Source organism: Macrobrachium nipponense, chromosome 26, assembly GCF_015104395.2.
Source record: "Macrobrachium nipponense isolate FS-2020 chromosome 26, ASM1510439v2, whole genome shotgun sequence".
NCBI lineage: Eukaryota > Metazoa > Arthropoda > Malacostraca > Decapoda > Palaemonidae > Macrobrachium > Macrobrachium nipponense.
Genome location: NC_087215.1, coordinates 77042779 through 77061240, shown reverse-complemented (window position 1 = coordinate 77061240; position 18462 = coordinate 77042779). Strand labels below are relative to the sequence as shown.

Here is an 18462-nt window from a genome sequence, read left to right as displayed (position 1 = left end):
CAAACCTTTCACTTGACTCAGGCGATTTTTGTTCTCTGTGAACCGGCTGATATTTCTGACACGAAACGGATTATTTTTAATATTATTATTATTATTATTATTATTATTATTATTATTATTATTATTATTATTATTATTATTATTATTCACTTCTAAAATATTATCCTATTAGAATTATTTCTATTTCTGTTTTCATTTCATATTAAATTATAATTCTTTTTTATCATCAAGATCTCTTTTTATATTTAATATTGATTTTATTTTCCTTCATTTTTATCAATTTTGGATTTATACTTATTTTATTTATTATTGCTTACTCACTTGATTTTATTCAACGGGAAATTATTGGAGAAAAATGTAAACTTAGCCATCGGTAATTTTCTGGAAAAAATTAAATGGATATTATTTCAATTATTTTTATCTTTTATTCTAATTTATTTCAATTTATATATTATTGTTTCCTTCTTCTCCCAATTTGATTTTTTTTCATTAAATTTACTCTATTGACCATCAACTATTTTCTCTAAAAATAAAATTGAAACTCTCTCTCTCTCTCTCTCTCTGTTTCTACCGAATAACACTTCTCGGACAAGAATAGAATGACAGACTGTGCATGGAAGCATCGAGTTGCTGATTTGTGAGGAGTTACACCAAAGTATTTCTGCATAATCGCCTTAAATTCGTATGCAAAATTAAAATCAAAATTCAAATATGGTTAATTTTGATGTTGTCTCTATTTTTAAAAGTGTCTGTAGATGATTTACTTGAATTTTGGGCGGAAGAATGAGAAAGTTTATGATATGCCTTTAACTGTAGCAAAACCTCGTTAGGCTCATAAGGTTATGTATCAAAGATAGTCAATTTTGTTTTAATGGTGGATTTTTGTGTACAAAAGTTTGGCATGGCTATGGGTAATCCCTTATCTCTTGTATTTAGCCAGTTCACGAAAATCTCCAGGAATTTCTGGTTAAGCTCAATAATCTAGTCATTTCTATAACATTTATTGTGGAAGGAAGAAAGAAATTGTAGTTTGAATTTTCTTGATGTAGCAGCTCATAAAAATGATAGAAATTTCATCTTTCAGTCTTTCGAAATTTAACTGATATTGCCTCTTTTGTTCATTATTATTCCAATCACCATCAAAATGTTAATTTCTTTCTTTTTTTCTGACATGTTCTTAAGGGCTTTGCACGTCTGTAGCCCGCAGTTTATTGACGCTGAGATTAAAACTGTTTATGATCTTGCCTTGAAACTTAAATACCTAAGGACTTGTGTAGATGTGTCATGGAAAGAGCTAGAAAAACATTTTATTGAACTAATAACAAACATGGATTTACTAAGGGTAACATTCTCTAGTTATCGTTTGATGGAAGGATTTTAGAAATTCCTACAAATTAAAAGCTTTTCAAAATAAAAAGTTGTTTTCAGTAATATTAATGTTAAGAGTTTAGTAATAAACGATTCTCCTAAAGATGTTCCTGGCTGCATCTATGAAATTTCTTGTAAAAAGTGTAATAAAATATGTTACGGACAAATGGGAAAATCACTTTCACAACGAATCCAACAGCACTAATATTCTGTGAGATCTGGCCAAATAACGAAGGCATTATTCGTGCATATGAGAGATGTAGATCCTCCTATTAACTGGAGTCAACCAAGATCCTTAGTCTCGTGTAGCGACACAGTTCCAGGGAATATCATTGAATCTTGTTTGATCAAGTCAGATAATGGAAGTGTTCTAAATAATTAAAAAAGTAGTAGATAAATAAAAGTGAGCAACAAAATTGATAAATGGAGTTTTATATATGTTTTAGGACTTTGTATGGCTAAGCTTCAGTATCTCTTATGGTTAAATCTATGTTTTTGGTTTGTGACCGTGTGATCTCGGATCATCCTGGATTATCTCTGACTTTTTGCCCTTTTGACAATGAACCATCTGGTATTCTTGATCTTTTTCTTACCTTGTAGCCTTCTTTCCAACTGTGTCATTTATTCCTCGACAATGTCTGAAAGTGCTTGGTGTCGAATTTCTGACACTCATTTTCCTGTGTTATTCACTTATAATATATATATATAATATATATATATTATATATATATATATCTATATATATTATATATATATATATATTTATATGTGATTTTGTATTTCTAGAAGTTCTAATTGAAAAAGCCAGTTTCTCATTTCTCGTAGAGTCACAGGCGTTCTGGATGGAATAAATAATTTCAAGGTCATAATGAAAACTGCCAGAAATTTGTGAACCCATTGATTCCAGCAGCTCCACGGAATCAAATACAGAACAGAGGCCAAAGGTCAAGGACCGGGGACCTAACGATTTTAAGGTTCATTCAGCACTGAAACGGAAATAATGGAATAAGTTTTCCACATTCGATCCCTGGTTGGGCACTCAGTTGAAATGAAAGAATCCCACAAAAGCATGTAACGTCTGTTGTCTTCTCTGAACTACCAGAAACATAAATGGTTGGTCTGTAAAGTTGTTGGACTCATCGTAGGACTTCAAGGTGATTATACAAAGTATCCGTGCTTTCTGCACTTATGGGATAGCCGTGCTGATGACCAGCACTACAGTATGCCAGACAAGAGTGGCCATCACGACTATGATTAAAACCAGAGTCACACAACGTTGTGTCCCACCCTACGGTTGAACCGAACATGGTATTGCTTCCACCCCTCCACATCAAACGCGGTCTCATGAACTTTGTAAAGGCATTGGACAGGGAAGGTAGAGGATTTGCTTTCCTCTATCAGAAGTGTCAACAAAAAAGCATGGAGAAACTTAAGGCAGGTCTATTTGATGGTCCTCAAATAAGGGAACTCATCAAGGACGCTAGTTTTGATGATGCGCTGAATCCTGCTGAACTCTCTGCCTGGTTGTCCCTTAAGCCAGTCATTGCAAACTTCCTTGACAACCACAGAAGTTCCCAGTATCAGAAGGTTGTTGGTTGATGAGTTAATGGAGAATTTCCGCCACCTTGGTGCACATGTCAGTGAGAATGCACTTCCTCTGGTCTCATCTGGACTATTTTCCAGAGAATTGTGGAGACTTCAGTGAAGAACAGGGTGAGTGCTTAAGCTCACCAAGATATCGGTGTTATGGAGGAACGCTATCAAGGCCGATGGAATGTCAACTTTCTGGCCGACTACTGCTGGTGCCTGAAGAGGGATGTGGAGTCTGCTCAGCACAAACGGAAGTCCCTGAAGAGACCGTTCATGCACCAGTAGCTTCCTTAGTTCATTATACTCTTCTTGCTATCTATTCAAAATATTTTGAAAGCCTTCTGTGAATAAATCAGTCTAATATTTTGAATATTGTGTTTCATTCACCTACAGATAGATCGGAATTTAGGATATTTTCAGTGTGCTCATATTTCATTAACTTGGTCTGATTGGGTAAAATTAGCATGATTTTTGGATACAGTTATAAGAAAGCTGGCCTAAAATCAGGTATTATATGTTAGACCTTGAAAACAGCCCAGGACAGCGTTATAAGCCCACGCACGTTCGCTTATACATATTGTAATGTTCACAGCTGCTGCTACGTCATTTGTGCCAGGGTTATAATTATGCTTTGACTCCGACGGCCAGCCAGCCCTTGCCGCAGAGAGACCACAAACGCCAGCAGTCGCAGGCAAACCATCACCAGGAAGAGTGGATTCATCGCAGCAGCTCCGAAGAACAAGTCAGATCAGTCATTACTTCGTCTTCATCTTACCTCTAACAATGAAGACTTGGGGCGTTTTTCTGGTCATAGCATCGATGCTAGTTTCCGGCTGCGTCTGTCAGGTAGATATTTCTATGACTATCTGTTTTTGTGACTGTCTGCCCCTGTCAGTTTTTTTGTTGTTGAAGGGCTTCTCTCATATGCTGTTCGCTTCAGTTGCCAGACATCGAATAAGAGGTGATTTCAAACAAAAAAACAAAAGCTGTAGACATCTCTTCCATAATGGGTCAAAGAATGAAACTTTTGTGAGAAAATCTTCAGCTTAAAAGCAATGATTTCGAAAGAGAGAGAGAGAGAGAGAGAGAGAGAGAGAGAGAGAGAGAGAGAGAGAGAGACAGTTGAAATCTCGAAAGCGTTTCTTACAAGTTCCAAAAAAAATTTGTTTCCAAAAAGCTTTAATCTTTGACCCATTATGAAAGAATTGTCAACATCTTTGACATTTGTACTTTTTGAAAATATCTCTATCTGTCGAAATTTTGAAAGCGTTTCTTTTAATTTGAAACAAATTATTTTTTTTTTTTTTTTTTTTTCCCCCCCCCCCCCTAAAAGCTTTAATTTTTTACTCATAATGAAAGAACTGTCAACATCTTTGACATCTGTATTGTTTGAAAATATCTCTCTCTCAAAATCTCGAAAGCGTTACTTTTAAGTTGAAAAAAAAATTTGTTTTCTAAAAGTTTTAATCTTTGACCCATTATGAAAGAACTGTCACATCGTTGACATTTGTACTGTTTGAAAATATCTCTCTCTGTCGAAATCTCGAAAGCGTTTCTTTTAAGCTGAAAAAAAAATATTCCAAAAACCTTTAATCTTTGACTCATTATGAAAGAACTGTCAACATCTTTGACATTTGTACTTTTTGAAAATATCTCTGTCAAAATCTCGAAAACGTTTCTTTTAAGTTGAAAAAAAAAATTTTGCCGAAAAGCTTTAATTTTTGACCCATTATGAAAGAACTGTCAACATCGTTGACATTTGTACTGTTTGAAAATATCTCTGTTAAAATCTCGAAAACGTTTCTTTTAAGCTGAAAAAAAATTTGTTTACAAAAAGCTTTAATCTTTGACCCATTATGAAAAAACTGTCAACATCTTTAACATTTGTATCGTTTGAAAATATCTTTCTCTGTCGAAATCTTGAAAGCGTTTCTTTTAACTTGAAAAAAAATATGTTTCCAAAAATCTTTAATCTTTGACCCATTATGAAAGAACTGTCAACATCGTTGACATTTGTACTGTTTGAAAATATCTCTCTCTGTCGAAATCTCGAAAGCGTTTCTTTTAAGTTGAGAAAAAAAAATTATTTCTAAAAAGCTTTAATCTTTGACTTCTTATGAAAGAACTGTCAACTTCTTTGACTGAAACGATGCCCTCGGCACATTTCTTAGCTGAGATTCTGAACACGATTGTTGCACACATATGAGAAAAGAAAGAAGAGAAGAAACAGAAGCTTTGGAAATGGAATTTGGCAGTGAAAGGGGTTTCTTCGACACCACATTCTCATGTTAGTGTCTTGATATGATGTATAAATGAGTGGGGGATACTCTTTCACGGGGACAAAAAGTCAGAGCTTTCACCTCTTCTTTTTTTTATTCTTTTTCTTCTTGTTCTTCTAAGCTTAGATCCGTTTCTATACGGATGAACCTCTTCCTTTTCCTACCTCTGTGGTGTGCTTCTGCTTCATAAAGTCCCTTCTCTCTCTCCCTCTCCCCCCCCCCCCCCCCCCCCCCCCCACCCTCTCTCTCTCTCTCTCTCTCTCTCTCTCTCTCTCTCTCTCTCTCTCTCTCTCTCTCTCTCTGAAGTCCTCGTCCCTCACAGTCTCTCCTTCTGTCTCTTTCTTGGTCTTCCTCCTCCTCCTCCTATCTGGTGACTTCAACTTTCCTTTCGTAGAATGGAAAGAACGAATAGGAGATTGTGGTTGTACTTATACATATAAAAAAGAGAGTAATAGTAGTGCAGAAGATAAGAGGCAATTCGAAAAGCTATTAGATATGCTACTAGAATACAACATTCAACAAATAAATCACCTGCCAACAAGAAAGGAAAATACTTTAGACCTAGTATTTGTGAACGAGATGAATTATGTTAAAGAAATAATAGTTTATAATGCGAGTATTTCAGACCATAATGTCATAGAATTAACAGTTCATTCCAAAGCAAGTGAAAACAGAGATAAGCAAGAAATGAAAAAGTGGGAAGGATATGGAAAATACAACTTTCTACAGTAAAAAACAAAATAAAAATAAAATGGTCCAGAAATAAATGAAGAATTAAACAAAGATTCTGATAACATTTTCGTAAGCGATGACATAAGGGTAAATACGGAGATATTATATAAAATATTAGAGAAAATAGTGGATAAAACAATATATACCGAAGAAGAAAAGTAAACATCAGTCATGCATACCAGAGACAGAAGGATCTTGTTCCAGAAAATCAGAAAGTGGAAAAAAGGTCTTGCAAAAGAAAAAAATGCATGGAAAGTTATAGAACTAAAAAGTAAGATAGAAAATGCAGAACAAAAGATTATACAATCAAAAGAAAATGAAAAACGGGACTTGGAAGAAAAAACCCTAATAAATATCAAGCAAAACCCCAAACTATTATACTCATATGCGAAGAAGATGAATAAAAGAAGAATAGAAATAGGCCCTCTGAGAATTGAAGGGAGATTAACGAATGAAAAAAGGAAATTTGCAAAACATACTGCAGAACGTATAATAAGAGAATTTTCACCCTAGAATAGATAATGAAGATAATGATATAGAAGTAAGGGACGAAAATAGTGAATATTTAGCTGACATAGAAATTAATGAAGCTGATATTGTGCAGGCAATTAATGAAATTAAAAATGGAGCTGCTGCAGGGCCTGATGGAATCCCTGCTATTTTTTTAAAGAAAGTAGTTCATTCTATCGCAAAGCCACTTGCAATATTATTAAGACAAAGTGTAGATACAGGCAAGATTTATGATGAGCACAAATTAGCATATATCACTCCTACTTTCAAAAGTGGATCAAAAGACTAGAGGCAAGTAAATTATAGGCCTGTGATTCTAACATCACATATTATGAGAAGTGTATGAAAGGGTAATGAAGAAAAATATTATGAAACATTTAATAAAAAATAATTTGTTTAATATAGGACAACACGGTTTCGATACCCGGAAAAAGTACACAAACCCAACTGTTAGTCCACCGTGAGAACATAGTTCAAAAAATTGAAAAGCGGAAATGAAACAGATGTGGTTTATCTAGACTTTGCAAAAGCTTTTGACAAAGTAGACCATAATATATTAGCAAAGAAAATTAGAAAACACAATATCGTAGATAAAGTAGGAAGATGGTTAAAAGAATTTTTACACAACAGAAAACAGATAGTTATTGCAAACGATGAGAAATCGGATGAAACCAAGGTAATATCCGGTGTGCCACAAGGTACGTGTTAGCTGCAATACTGTTTGTTATTATGATTGAAGACATAGACAGTAATGTTAAGGATTCGGTAGTGAGTAGTTTCGCTGATGACACAAGAATAAGTAGAGAAATTACTTGTGATGAAGATAGGAACGCTCTACAAAGAGACCTTAACAAAGTATATGTTGTTGGGCAGAGGAAAATAGGATGGTATTTAACTCTGATAAATTTGAATCAATAAATTATGGAGACAGAGAAGGAAAGCTATATGCATATAGGGGACCTAATAATGAGACAATCACAAATAAGGAAGCAGTAAAGACCTTGGTGTGATGATGAATAGGAACATGTTATGCAATGATCAAATAGCAATTCTTTTGGCAAAATGTAAAACAGCAAAAATGGGAATGTTGTTACGGCACTTCAAAACAGAAGACTGAACACATGATTTATGCTTTATAAAACATATGTTCGATAGTCCACTTGGAATATTGCAATATGATATGGTACCCACACTATCAAAAGGATATTGCACAAATAGAGAGTGTACAAAGGTCCTTTACAGCTAGAATAGAAGAAGTTAAGGACCTTGACTACTGGGAAAGACTACAATCCTTAAAATTATATAGTCTAGAAAGGAGAAGAGAACGCTACATGATAATTCAGGCATGGAAACAGATAGAAGGAATAACAGAAAATATCATGGAACTAAAAATATCAGAAAGAGCAAGCAGAGGTAGATTAATAGTGCCCAAAACAATACCAGGAAAAATAAGGAAAGCACACAGGGACATTAATCCACTACGCACCGCATCGATAAGCAGCGTCTATTCAATGCGTTGCCAGCTCATCTGAGGAATATATCAGGAGTGAGCGTAGATGTGTTTAAGAATAAGCTCGACAAATATCTAAACTGCATCCCAGACCATCCAAGATTGGAAGATGCAAAATATACCGGAAGATGTACTAGCCAACTCTCCTGGTAAAGACATTAAAGAGGTGCCTCACACTGAGGGACCTGGGGCAACCCGAACGAACTGTAAGGTCTGTAAGGTAAGGTCTTGTTCTTGTTCTCCTTCTAGCCTGCTCTTCCATCCCCATAGGATCTGTGCCTCCATCCAATATGGTCTTCCACCCGTCTCTGTTAATTTAAGGTGGCCGCACCATCTCTGTCTTTCCTCCCTCCCTCCCTCCCTTTCTTCGATATTTCAACCACCTTTGTTGAGCCTCTGATGATCTCCTCGTTCCTAATCCTAACATCATCTTCTATCGTTCGTTATGCCAGACAATTATTCGAAAACAATTGTTCAAAAATATTTTTTCGAAAACAGTTTTTTGAAAATTAATTGTTCGATTCTACAGTTGTTCGAATTAACAATTTTTCGAAACAATTTTTTATAGACTAATTTTTTTATCGAAAATTTTTATAAAGACTAATTTTTTTAATGAGCAAAAAAATAATGTATTTATTTTTTACTTATTTGCTCCTTACACATTTCATTATTTCTTCGAAAATATTTATTTTATAAACACCCATTTTTTTCTGTTATGAGAATACAAAAACAATATTAAGTATTTGAATACAAAAACAAATATTTACATGATTTTATTTCAGAGTATAAAAAACAATATTAAGTAAATTTACATGATTTTATTTCAGAGTAATAAAAAATAAAAAATGTTTTAATAAAAAAAATCTAAGTTTACTAAACCGATATGAAATGGCACGCCAATAATCGATCCCATTCTGATACTCGAAGAATTTATCAGTAAGCGACTTGAAGCGTTCTGCAGACTTCCCTCATTTCTTTTTCCTTGTGTTACACTCGATAATATCCACAAAGCTCTTCCTGCCTCACTCGACGAATTTTTTGTTTTATGCTGCAGGTTTGCGGTAGAGCGGCTGCAACACAACGACTTAATTCTAAAGATGTGTTAGACGTGATATAATAAGGAGAATCTCTGGGTCTTTCGCGTCAGTCTTCACTTTATCTAAAAACTTCCGTACTTCAACATTTGTCGAATTTCCTGAGTGATTATGTTCACCGTTATTAGAAGTGATCGTGCCTTCAATTGCTACTGTGTGCCTTTTGGACTTTTCCACAAAACATTGGCATCTCCAGTAGATCTTGGACTTTAGTTGCTTGTCCTTCACATATATGAATCCGTCCATCAGTAGCATGTCTCTTCCTTTCTCGCTCTGAATAAATTTAGCCATGTCTTTTTTGCAAAGGCTGTATCCTCTAAACTAAAAAAAAGCCATTGAGTTTTCCTAGAATACAAGCTTTGAGAATAGACAAAGTATTCACTAATAATTAGAGTATTATTGAACAACTGTTGTCGAAGAATTGCTCGTAAAATGCTGGTTCGAACAATTACTAAATCGAACAATTGTTTTCTAATTATAGTCCGGATACGATCCATCTTCTTCGTCTTCTTCTTCTTCTTCTTCTTCTCCACTCTGCTACGTCCAGTTTCTTCTCCTCTGTTTTGTCAGTTTCATTTCGATGCTTTATTACCCTCATGCTATTTTTTTCCATTCTCTTTTCAATTACGCGGTCATCTCTTGTTTCTCTGCATTTAAACTTGAAGGTACAATAACTGTCTGAATACCAGGTGACGCCCATTTCTGTCATTTAATTTTTTCATTTTTTATTTCAGAACACAAGTAAGTAAATCCCGTGTCTAATGGAGGACATCACTACAACTCGAAGAAGACAAAACTGTGAGTGATAGATATCCTGCAAACATTTCAGTCTTTTTCCGGTCTCCTGAAATCAAGGAATAATATTATATTATATATTATATTATTATATTTATAATTATATATAATATATATATATATATATTATATATAATTATCTTATATATATGGTAATATATAGTTTATAATATTATTATACTGTAATCTATATAAATTGTATTATATATTCTATGTATATATTATATATAATATAATTATATATCGATATATATATATAGAAGATTATTTATATAATTATCTTAGATTTTATATATATTAATTATTAATATCTATATCTATAATCTAGTTAATTTCTATTATATGTATCTATTATAAACTAAAATATTATAATTAGATTTTATATGTAATTATTCTATAATAATATATATATATATAATATCTATTCATAGATATGTTTTATATAAGGTACAATTATATATTTTATTTTTTTAATATAAATATATATTCTAATAATATATATAACGATATAATTATATCTAATATATATATTATATTAATATTAAATATTATATATCTAAATAATTAAAATATATGTCTTTGTCTTTTATATATCTATATCTTAATTTATATTATTAATATATATAAGATATTATTAGTAGTTATGCCATCCTAATAATATATATCTTATATATATATATATATTTATTATTATTATCATTATAGATATTTAAAATACATATATATATTATATATATTATAATATAATTCTTAATTATATATTATATATAGGAATTGTGAATTTTGGAATTCTGGCCCAAGGGGAAGCAAGCCAAGGGGACCTATGGTGAGGTCGTTTAGCGCTGCAATGGAAACTGACGGTGAAAAGGTCAGGAAGCTTTTTGCAGTTGAAGGAGAAGATAAAGAAGAAGAAGAAGCCCTATGAGTCAGTTGCCAGGAGAGGGGTTAGGAAAGTAAGACAGAAGAAAAGGTATGGGAACGGAGGCGCAGTAAAAGAATTGAAAGGGGTTTAAGCAGCTAGGGGCCGCCATGGCAAGGACGCTGCAAATAACCTTAGGTCATGTCTACAGTACCCGCGTGAGGTGAACTGACGGCACTAACCCCCTATGGAGCCTATACTCCTTAAGAACAGATAAGTCTTTTTAGTTGGTCAAGTCGGATGGCCATCTTTTTGCGCTTTCTTAGAAACCTTCCTCCCATTGAAGGCGCCGAGTGAGAGGTGATAACACGAAAGTGAGTTAAAGCTGAGATTTCAATAGTGATTTCAAATGAAGATATGGATAGGCCCGAAGGCCTCTGAAAATGAAACAATTCATCCAGTTTATGATATAAATCCATTCTCAACTTTAGCGCCTTTGAAAATCTTCTAGAACACTTTCAAAATTCTTAGAGATCTGCTCCTTCAAATGCAATGCAATACTCAACTCCAAAATGAAAGTTTTCACCAGAATATTTTTTCAAACGAGTTCATTCAATCGTATACACACACACACACATTTATATATATATATATATATATATATATATATATATATATATGTATGTATGTATGTATGTATATGTATGTATGTATGTATACGTATGTATGTATGTATATTATGTTTGATTTTAAGTCATGAAGAAATAAAAATCGTGATCATTATAAGAAACTAAGTTACAACCAAGAATGAAAATTGAAACACAGGATATACTAAGTGCTTTCGTATTATTACCAAGCCATGGTCACAGCAACTAAAGATATACAGAAGCAAGGTCCTATATAATTGGTGGGTACAAGTCATAAGGAAATACAAAAAAGTCGGGAGGTCACAGAGCGGTCAACAGATTAGATTCGAAATCTACTTATTAGTAATCCTCTTTATTCTATCTTTCAATTCCTTCTTATGTTTTATGACCGGGTCAGATGAAAATAATCCTTGACATTCATTAAAATGATTCACCCAGGTTAACTGAATCAAATCAGATTCTAACAGTTCCTTCAAATAGTTTCGTTACAACGTGAAAATATTTGGCTTCGAGTCCAATGTATTCTGTGGGACTTTCACTAAAATGTAAAACTTAAAGCATTATTTTTTTTTTTCCCTGGTTCTGTTTCTTTATTTACTGAGAATTTGTGTTGCTTTAATTTGGTGTTCAATTCTCTACCGGTCTGGCCTAAGTAAAATAAATAACAATCCATACGTGGAATTTTGTATACAATATTGCTATCTTTTTGCGGGCTATTTTTTATAAGCATGTTTTTTTTTTTTACATTATTATACATTGGTATCAAACAATTTTGAAAAAGGTTTTACAGCCTCAAATCCAATAAAATGTTCAAACAAAGTGTGTTTGAGGGCAATTCTTTTTTAACTTTCCGATTTTTCATAGAAGATCTTGATAGCTTTCTTCTTCTTCTTCCCAGCTTGTTCCCATTTTTATATGGGGTCGCCGTTTCGGATGAGCCGTTTCCATCTATTTCTATCTTGCGCTTCTGCCTCATCAATTCCCTTCTCATGTAAGTCTCCTCTCACACAGTCCTTCCATCTCTTTCTTGGTCTCCCTCTTTTTCTTCTTCCTTGCACCTCCACACCCATAGTATGTCTCCCAGCGTGGTCCTCATCTCTCCTCAACAGGTGTCCATACCATCTCAGCCTCCCCTCCTGCACTTTCTTTGATACTTCCACCACCTTAGTTGACCCCCTTATGTAGTCATTTCTGATCCTATCCTCTCTTGTCACCCCAGACATCCACCTAAGCATTCTCATTTCTGCCACATCCATCTTCTTCTGCTCTGTTTTTCTCATGCTTGCTGTTTCCGTACCATACAGCATTGCTGTTCTTACCACCGTCTTGTGAAATTTTCCTTTTAACCTAAGCGGCACTCTTTTGTCACAAAGAACTCCAGAGGCCGCTCTCCAGTTGTTCCAGCCTGCCTGTACCCGATGTTTTACTTCTTCTTCCATACTTCCTCCAGCATTAACAAAAGATCCCAAATACTTAAACTTATCAACTCTCTTTATTTGCTCTCCACCAAGCTGAATACTTTCTTTATCATCCCCCCTCAGTGGTGGTACACATATATTCTGTCTTAGATCTACTTATTCTCATTCCTCTGTCCTCCAGTTCTTGTCTCCATCTTTCCAATTTCACTTCCAGATCTTCCCTGCTCTCTGCACACAGAACAATATCATCTGCATACAATATGTTCCATGGTACTGTCTCCCTTACTCCCTCTATTATAACATCCATCACTATGTTAAAGATAAATGGGCTCAGAGCCGACCCCTGGTGTAATCCTACTCTCACCTCAAAACTTTCTGTCTCCCCAACACTGCTCCTCACTCTGGTAAATACATTCCGGTACATCTCTTGTATCAATCGCACATACTTCTCAGGCACCATCTTCTCCCTCAGGCTCCTCCATACCTCTTGTCTCGGGACTCGGTCATAAGCCTTTTCAAGGTCAATGAATATCATATGTAGGTCCCTTTGTCTTTCCCCGAATTTCTCCATTATTTGCCTCAGACAAAATATACCATCTGTTGTTCCCCTTCCCTTCATAAATCCCATCTGCTCTTTACCTATTTGTACTTCTTCTCGCAGTCTAGCAACTATCATCCTTTCCAGTATATTCAAAGTGTGGGACATCAATTTAATGCCCCTATAATTACCACACTCTTGGACATCGCCTTTCCCTTTAAAAATTGGGATCAATATACTCCCACGCCACTCATTTGGTATCTTTTCCTGTTCAAGGATCTTTATCATAAGATCGTACAGTATATCCACTCCTTCATCTCCTAATGCTTTCCATGCCTCCACCGGAATCATGTCTGGTCCGGTTGCCTTCCCATTCTTCATCTTCTTCAGTGCATTTAGTACCTCTTGCCTAGAAAACCTCATTACCATGCCAATGTTCACTTGCCCATCCTCTCTTATTAGTCTATTATTTTCTTCATTTAACAACTGTTCGAAATACTCTTTCCATCTCTTGATAGCTTTAATGTAACAAATATCCATGATATGGGATGCATAGCCCAAATCTGTTCCTATTTTTCTAATGTTTTTGAATTCTTCATCTACAAACTCAGGGCTGACTATTCGCAAGGCTCGAAGAAACATTGATGTCCTGAATTATAGTGTGTACACGTCAAATTATTTGTCTTTTTGCTATAAATACTAAATTTACAATTAAACGATTCCCTTTTAATATATATATATATATATAATATTATATATATATATATATACACAAAAAATGTAAACAATTATCTTTCTCTAACTAAAGCGTAAATTTAATAGAAGGGACTTGATCATTTAGTTGAGCCAAATTTTATTTACAGCGAAATCTTTGGGTATGATGGCTAAAATATCATCAACAAAACAGTACCATGTCACAGGAAATTGGAAATATATGGGATGTACAGGCGTTCAGAATACTCCATATATAAATTTGAAAGAACAGGCGAAGGTGGATTTCCCATTATCATACCAAAGGTTTGCTTAAAATATTCCACCTTGAAAATAAATTTACAGTCACATACGCATAATCTTATGTTTATGATACATACATATACATATACATATTATATATATATATATATATATATATATATATATATATATATATACATATATATATATATATATATATATATATTAAATTATATAAATATATAATTATGAAGATTGGAGGCGCTTCTATCAACCAGTAGACATCAGTCGATGCAAGGTGGAGGACAATCCTTTATTCACATTATATGTACTTTTATTGTCGTGACGTTTCAAGACATAAAAGTCCCATTATCAAGCTAAAAAAGATAAAACAAAAGTTAAAATTACAAACTCGGAATACAAATTAAAAGTATAAAAAGTTTACAAATATAAAAAACAAGTACAAGAGTAGGGAAGAGTCAATACCATAAGGTGCTGAAAGCACAGACCGAGAGACAATTCGGGCCGGGTCAGCTTCGACTTGAACTCATGAGAGATACAGAGGTGTTGAGGAAGACTGGGTGTTTAACTGCGGAACGAGCTGTTTAATGAAAAGTGATTCTAAAATAGCTAAATGCTGTTCGTTAGGGGATTGCCCTATAATTTTAAAATCTTTGAAATTCATGTCATGTTTACATTTCTTTGTATGTTCGCGTATACATGAAAACTCAGGATTAGTTAATTAGACACCTGTTCTATAACTAACGCCTCGATGAGAGTCTAATCTCACTTTGAGTAACCTCCGTGTGGAGCCAACGTACTTCCCTAGATTACATCTAGGGCAATTAAATAGATATACGACTCCTGAGGTCATCAGTGGATTGAGTTTCTCCTTGTGTTTAAACAAAGATCTAATATTCAAAAGATGGAAAATATCTTAGGAGATGAATCTAAATTCAAAAAGATAGAAGAACCTCAATATTCTGCTATCTTTAAGATAGAAGACAGAATCAACCATTTTTTGAAATACCTTTAAGACTCGAAAATCATTAGTAAAAATACTTATACTTCATTATATAGCACAGGTGCCTCATATGGGGTGATGTATGGGTTACCTAAAATCCATAAAGAAGGTATACCAATGAAGCCTATCCTCCCTCCTATACCGCTTCTAATTACAAAATTGCCAAATTTCTTGAGCCTCTCCTAGCGCCTTTAACTACCAATATCTATAGTTGTAAGAATTCAGAACATTTTAAAGAAAAAATCTTACCCCAGGATTCAGACTTTTTCATGGTAAGCATGGATGTGGAGTCTCTTTTGCTAATGTACCGGTAGAAGAAACCATTGATATTATTGTTAGCCGTATTTTTACTGACCCAGATGCCACTTTTAATAATTTTAACCTTACGGATTTTAGAAAATTGCTCGAGCTCGCTGTGCAGGACTCAGCCTTGGTTTTTAACGGCAAAGCCTACATTCAGGTTGATGGTATGGCGATGGGATCCCCTTTGGATCCCACCTTTGCAAACATTTTTATGTGCTCCCTGGAGGAACGCATACTGGACAACTGCTTTTTGGCCTACCATCCATTACTTTATAATAGGTACGTGGATGATACCTTCTTATTGTTCAGAGATAAAGATCAGCCTGACAAATTTCTTGATTATGCCAATGAAATACATCCTAACATTAATTTCACAATTGAATATGAAAAGGAAAATAAACTGCCATTTTTAGATGTAACCGCTTTTAGATATGATGATCATTTTAACACCACGGTTTTTAGAAAGGAAACGTTTACCGGCCTGTGATCGAATTTTTATAGCAACTGTTTTTATAATTTTAAACTAAACTCCATGTCTACCCTCTTTCATAGGGCTTTTAACGTAACCTCTAACTGGAATCAATTTCACAATGAAATAACCTATCTCCACCAATATTTCACTGACAATTGCTTTCTTTCGAAACTTTTTTTATAAACACCTGTACAAATTCTTGAACAATATCTTCCATCCTAAAATTAAAATACCAACAGCGCCAAAATTACAATTGTTTGCAAGTGTCCCATTTTATTCATAACAAAAATTTCTACCGTGAATTGAAACTGTTAATAGAAAGTTTTTTCCTGCAATTGAATTAAGACTAATACCTTGCAACCCAATGAATATTAGATCTTGTTTAAATACAAGGAGAAACTCAATCCACTGATGACCTCAGGAGTCGTATATATATTCAATTGCCCTAAATGTAATCTAGGGAAGTAAGTCGGCTCCACACGGAGGTTACTCAACGTGAGATTAGACTCTCATCGAGGCGTTAGTTATAGAACAGGTGTCAAATTAACTAATCCTGAGTTTTCATGTATACGCGAACATACAAAGAAATATGAACATGACATGAATTAAAAAATTTTAAAATTATAGGGCAATCCCCTAACGAACAGCATTTAGCTATTTTAGAATCACTTTTCATTAAACAGCTCGTTCCGCAGTTAAACACCCAGTCGTCCTCAACACCTCTGTATCTCTCGTGAGTTCAAGTCGAAGCTGACCCGGCCCGAATTGTCACTCGGTCTGTGCTTTCAGCACCTTATGGTATTGACTCCTCCATACTTGCTTTTTATATTTGTAAACTTTTTGTACTTTTAATTTGTATTTCGAGTTTGTGATTCTAACTTTTGTTTTAAATTTTTTAACTTGATAATGGGACTTTCATGGGACTTTTATGTCTTGAAACATCATGACAATAAAAAGTACATATAATGGGAATAAAGGATTGTCCTTCACCTTGCATCGACTGGATACTAATATATTCTATATCTATATATCTAATATATATATAAATAAATATTATTATAATTATATATATGTGTGTGTGTGTGTGTGTGTGTGTGTGTGTGTGTGTGTGTGAGCTTTATATACCATCGCCATCGATATTCTAAAAAACTGACTGATAAAGAATGAGGTTACTGGTAGACTACCATTAAAAGGAAATGGTTCGACCAGTAGTGATTGGGTCCTACTGCGGTGGACCCGTGTGAGGCCAAAAGCCAAGCGCTGGGACCTATGTGGTCATTCAGCACTGGAAGGGGAATTGATGGTAAAACAGTTGGAAAGGTGTAACGAGAGGAAATCCTACCTGTTGCAATATGAAACAATTGTTAGGAAAGATTGCAAGAAAGAGGAAATTTTGAACGGAGGGTACAGTAAAAGGAAATGAACCGAGGGTTGTAGCTAGGGGCCGAAGGAAGGGACACTGCAAAGACCTTTCAGTAATGCCTACAGTGCACCACATGAGGTACACCGACGTAGTCTGTCCTGGTGTTCACTAGACCCACCTCTTTCTTCCGTTTCAAGCCACTCAATGAAAATGTGAGAGCTAAGATTGACGTGTAGCTCTGAGTCGTTCAAGGCTCTCTCCGATCTCAGCATGACAGACACCCATAGTTAACGGGATCTTTGCTTCTTCTATTCAAACACAGCTTGCTATGACACGGATGCCTGTGAAGCTCTGAGCTCCCGATGTGTTGATGTGGGAAGCTCCAGCTCTTGCGACGCTACAAACGCCAGCTTGTGTGGATCAAAATTCTGCACATGCTGCATTATAACACGTAAGTAGATTTTATTATTATCATTATTATTGTTATTCAGAAGCCCATCACAGTATCTTTATTATTATTATTAATATTATTATTATTATTATTATTATTATTATTATTATTATTATTATTATTATTATTATTGGGGGAGGTCTATCACATTCATCCTATTCGACTGAATGTTTTTATAGTGTGGGGCTCCGGGTTGCATCCTGCTTCCTTACGAGTCCATAACTTTTCTCACTATCCTAGAGCTAATCCAGAATCTAGTTTTTCCATGTCCTTTTGTTCAGGGATCTTGGGATCATGCCTAGTGTTCCTATGATTGGGGTGGGAGGAAACAATTTCCACGGCACATATATTCCATATCCTTCTTACTTTTATTTTTAGGTTTCGATACTTAACGATTTTTTTCTCTTTCTTTCTCATCTATTCTGGTGTCCCGTGGCATTTCGACATCAATGAGTGATACTTTCCTCTTGATTTTGTCAATCAATGTCATGTCTGGGTTATTGGCACGTATCACCTTATCTGATCTTTGACCGATCATTATATCACTCAGTTGGT

At 34.6% G+C, this 18462-nt stretch overlaps 1 protein-coding gene across 1 annotated transcript in view; it reads left to right on the top strand.

The window, feature by feature from the left end:
- The first annotated feature begins 3623 nt into the window (after positions 1–3623).
- LOC135199891 (keratin-associated protein 5-1-like) overlaps positions 3624–18462 on the top strand; it is a 67213-nt gene continuing 52374 nt past the window's right edge. The window contains exons 1-3 of the mRNA XM_064228018.1: positions 3624–3804; positions 9818–9881; positions 17779–17907. Coding sequence (XP_064084088.1) covers positions 9845–9881; positions 17779–17907 — 166 coding nt within the window. The 5' untranslated portion in view covers positions 3624–3804; positions 9818–9844. The remainder of the gene's footprint in view (positions 3805–9817; positions 9882–17778; positions 17908–18462) is intronic.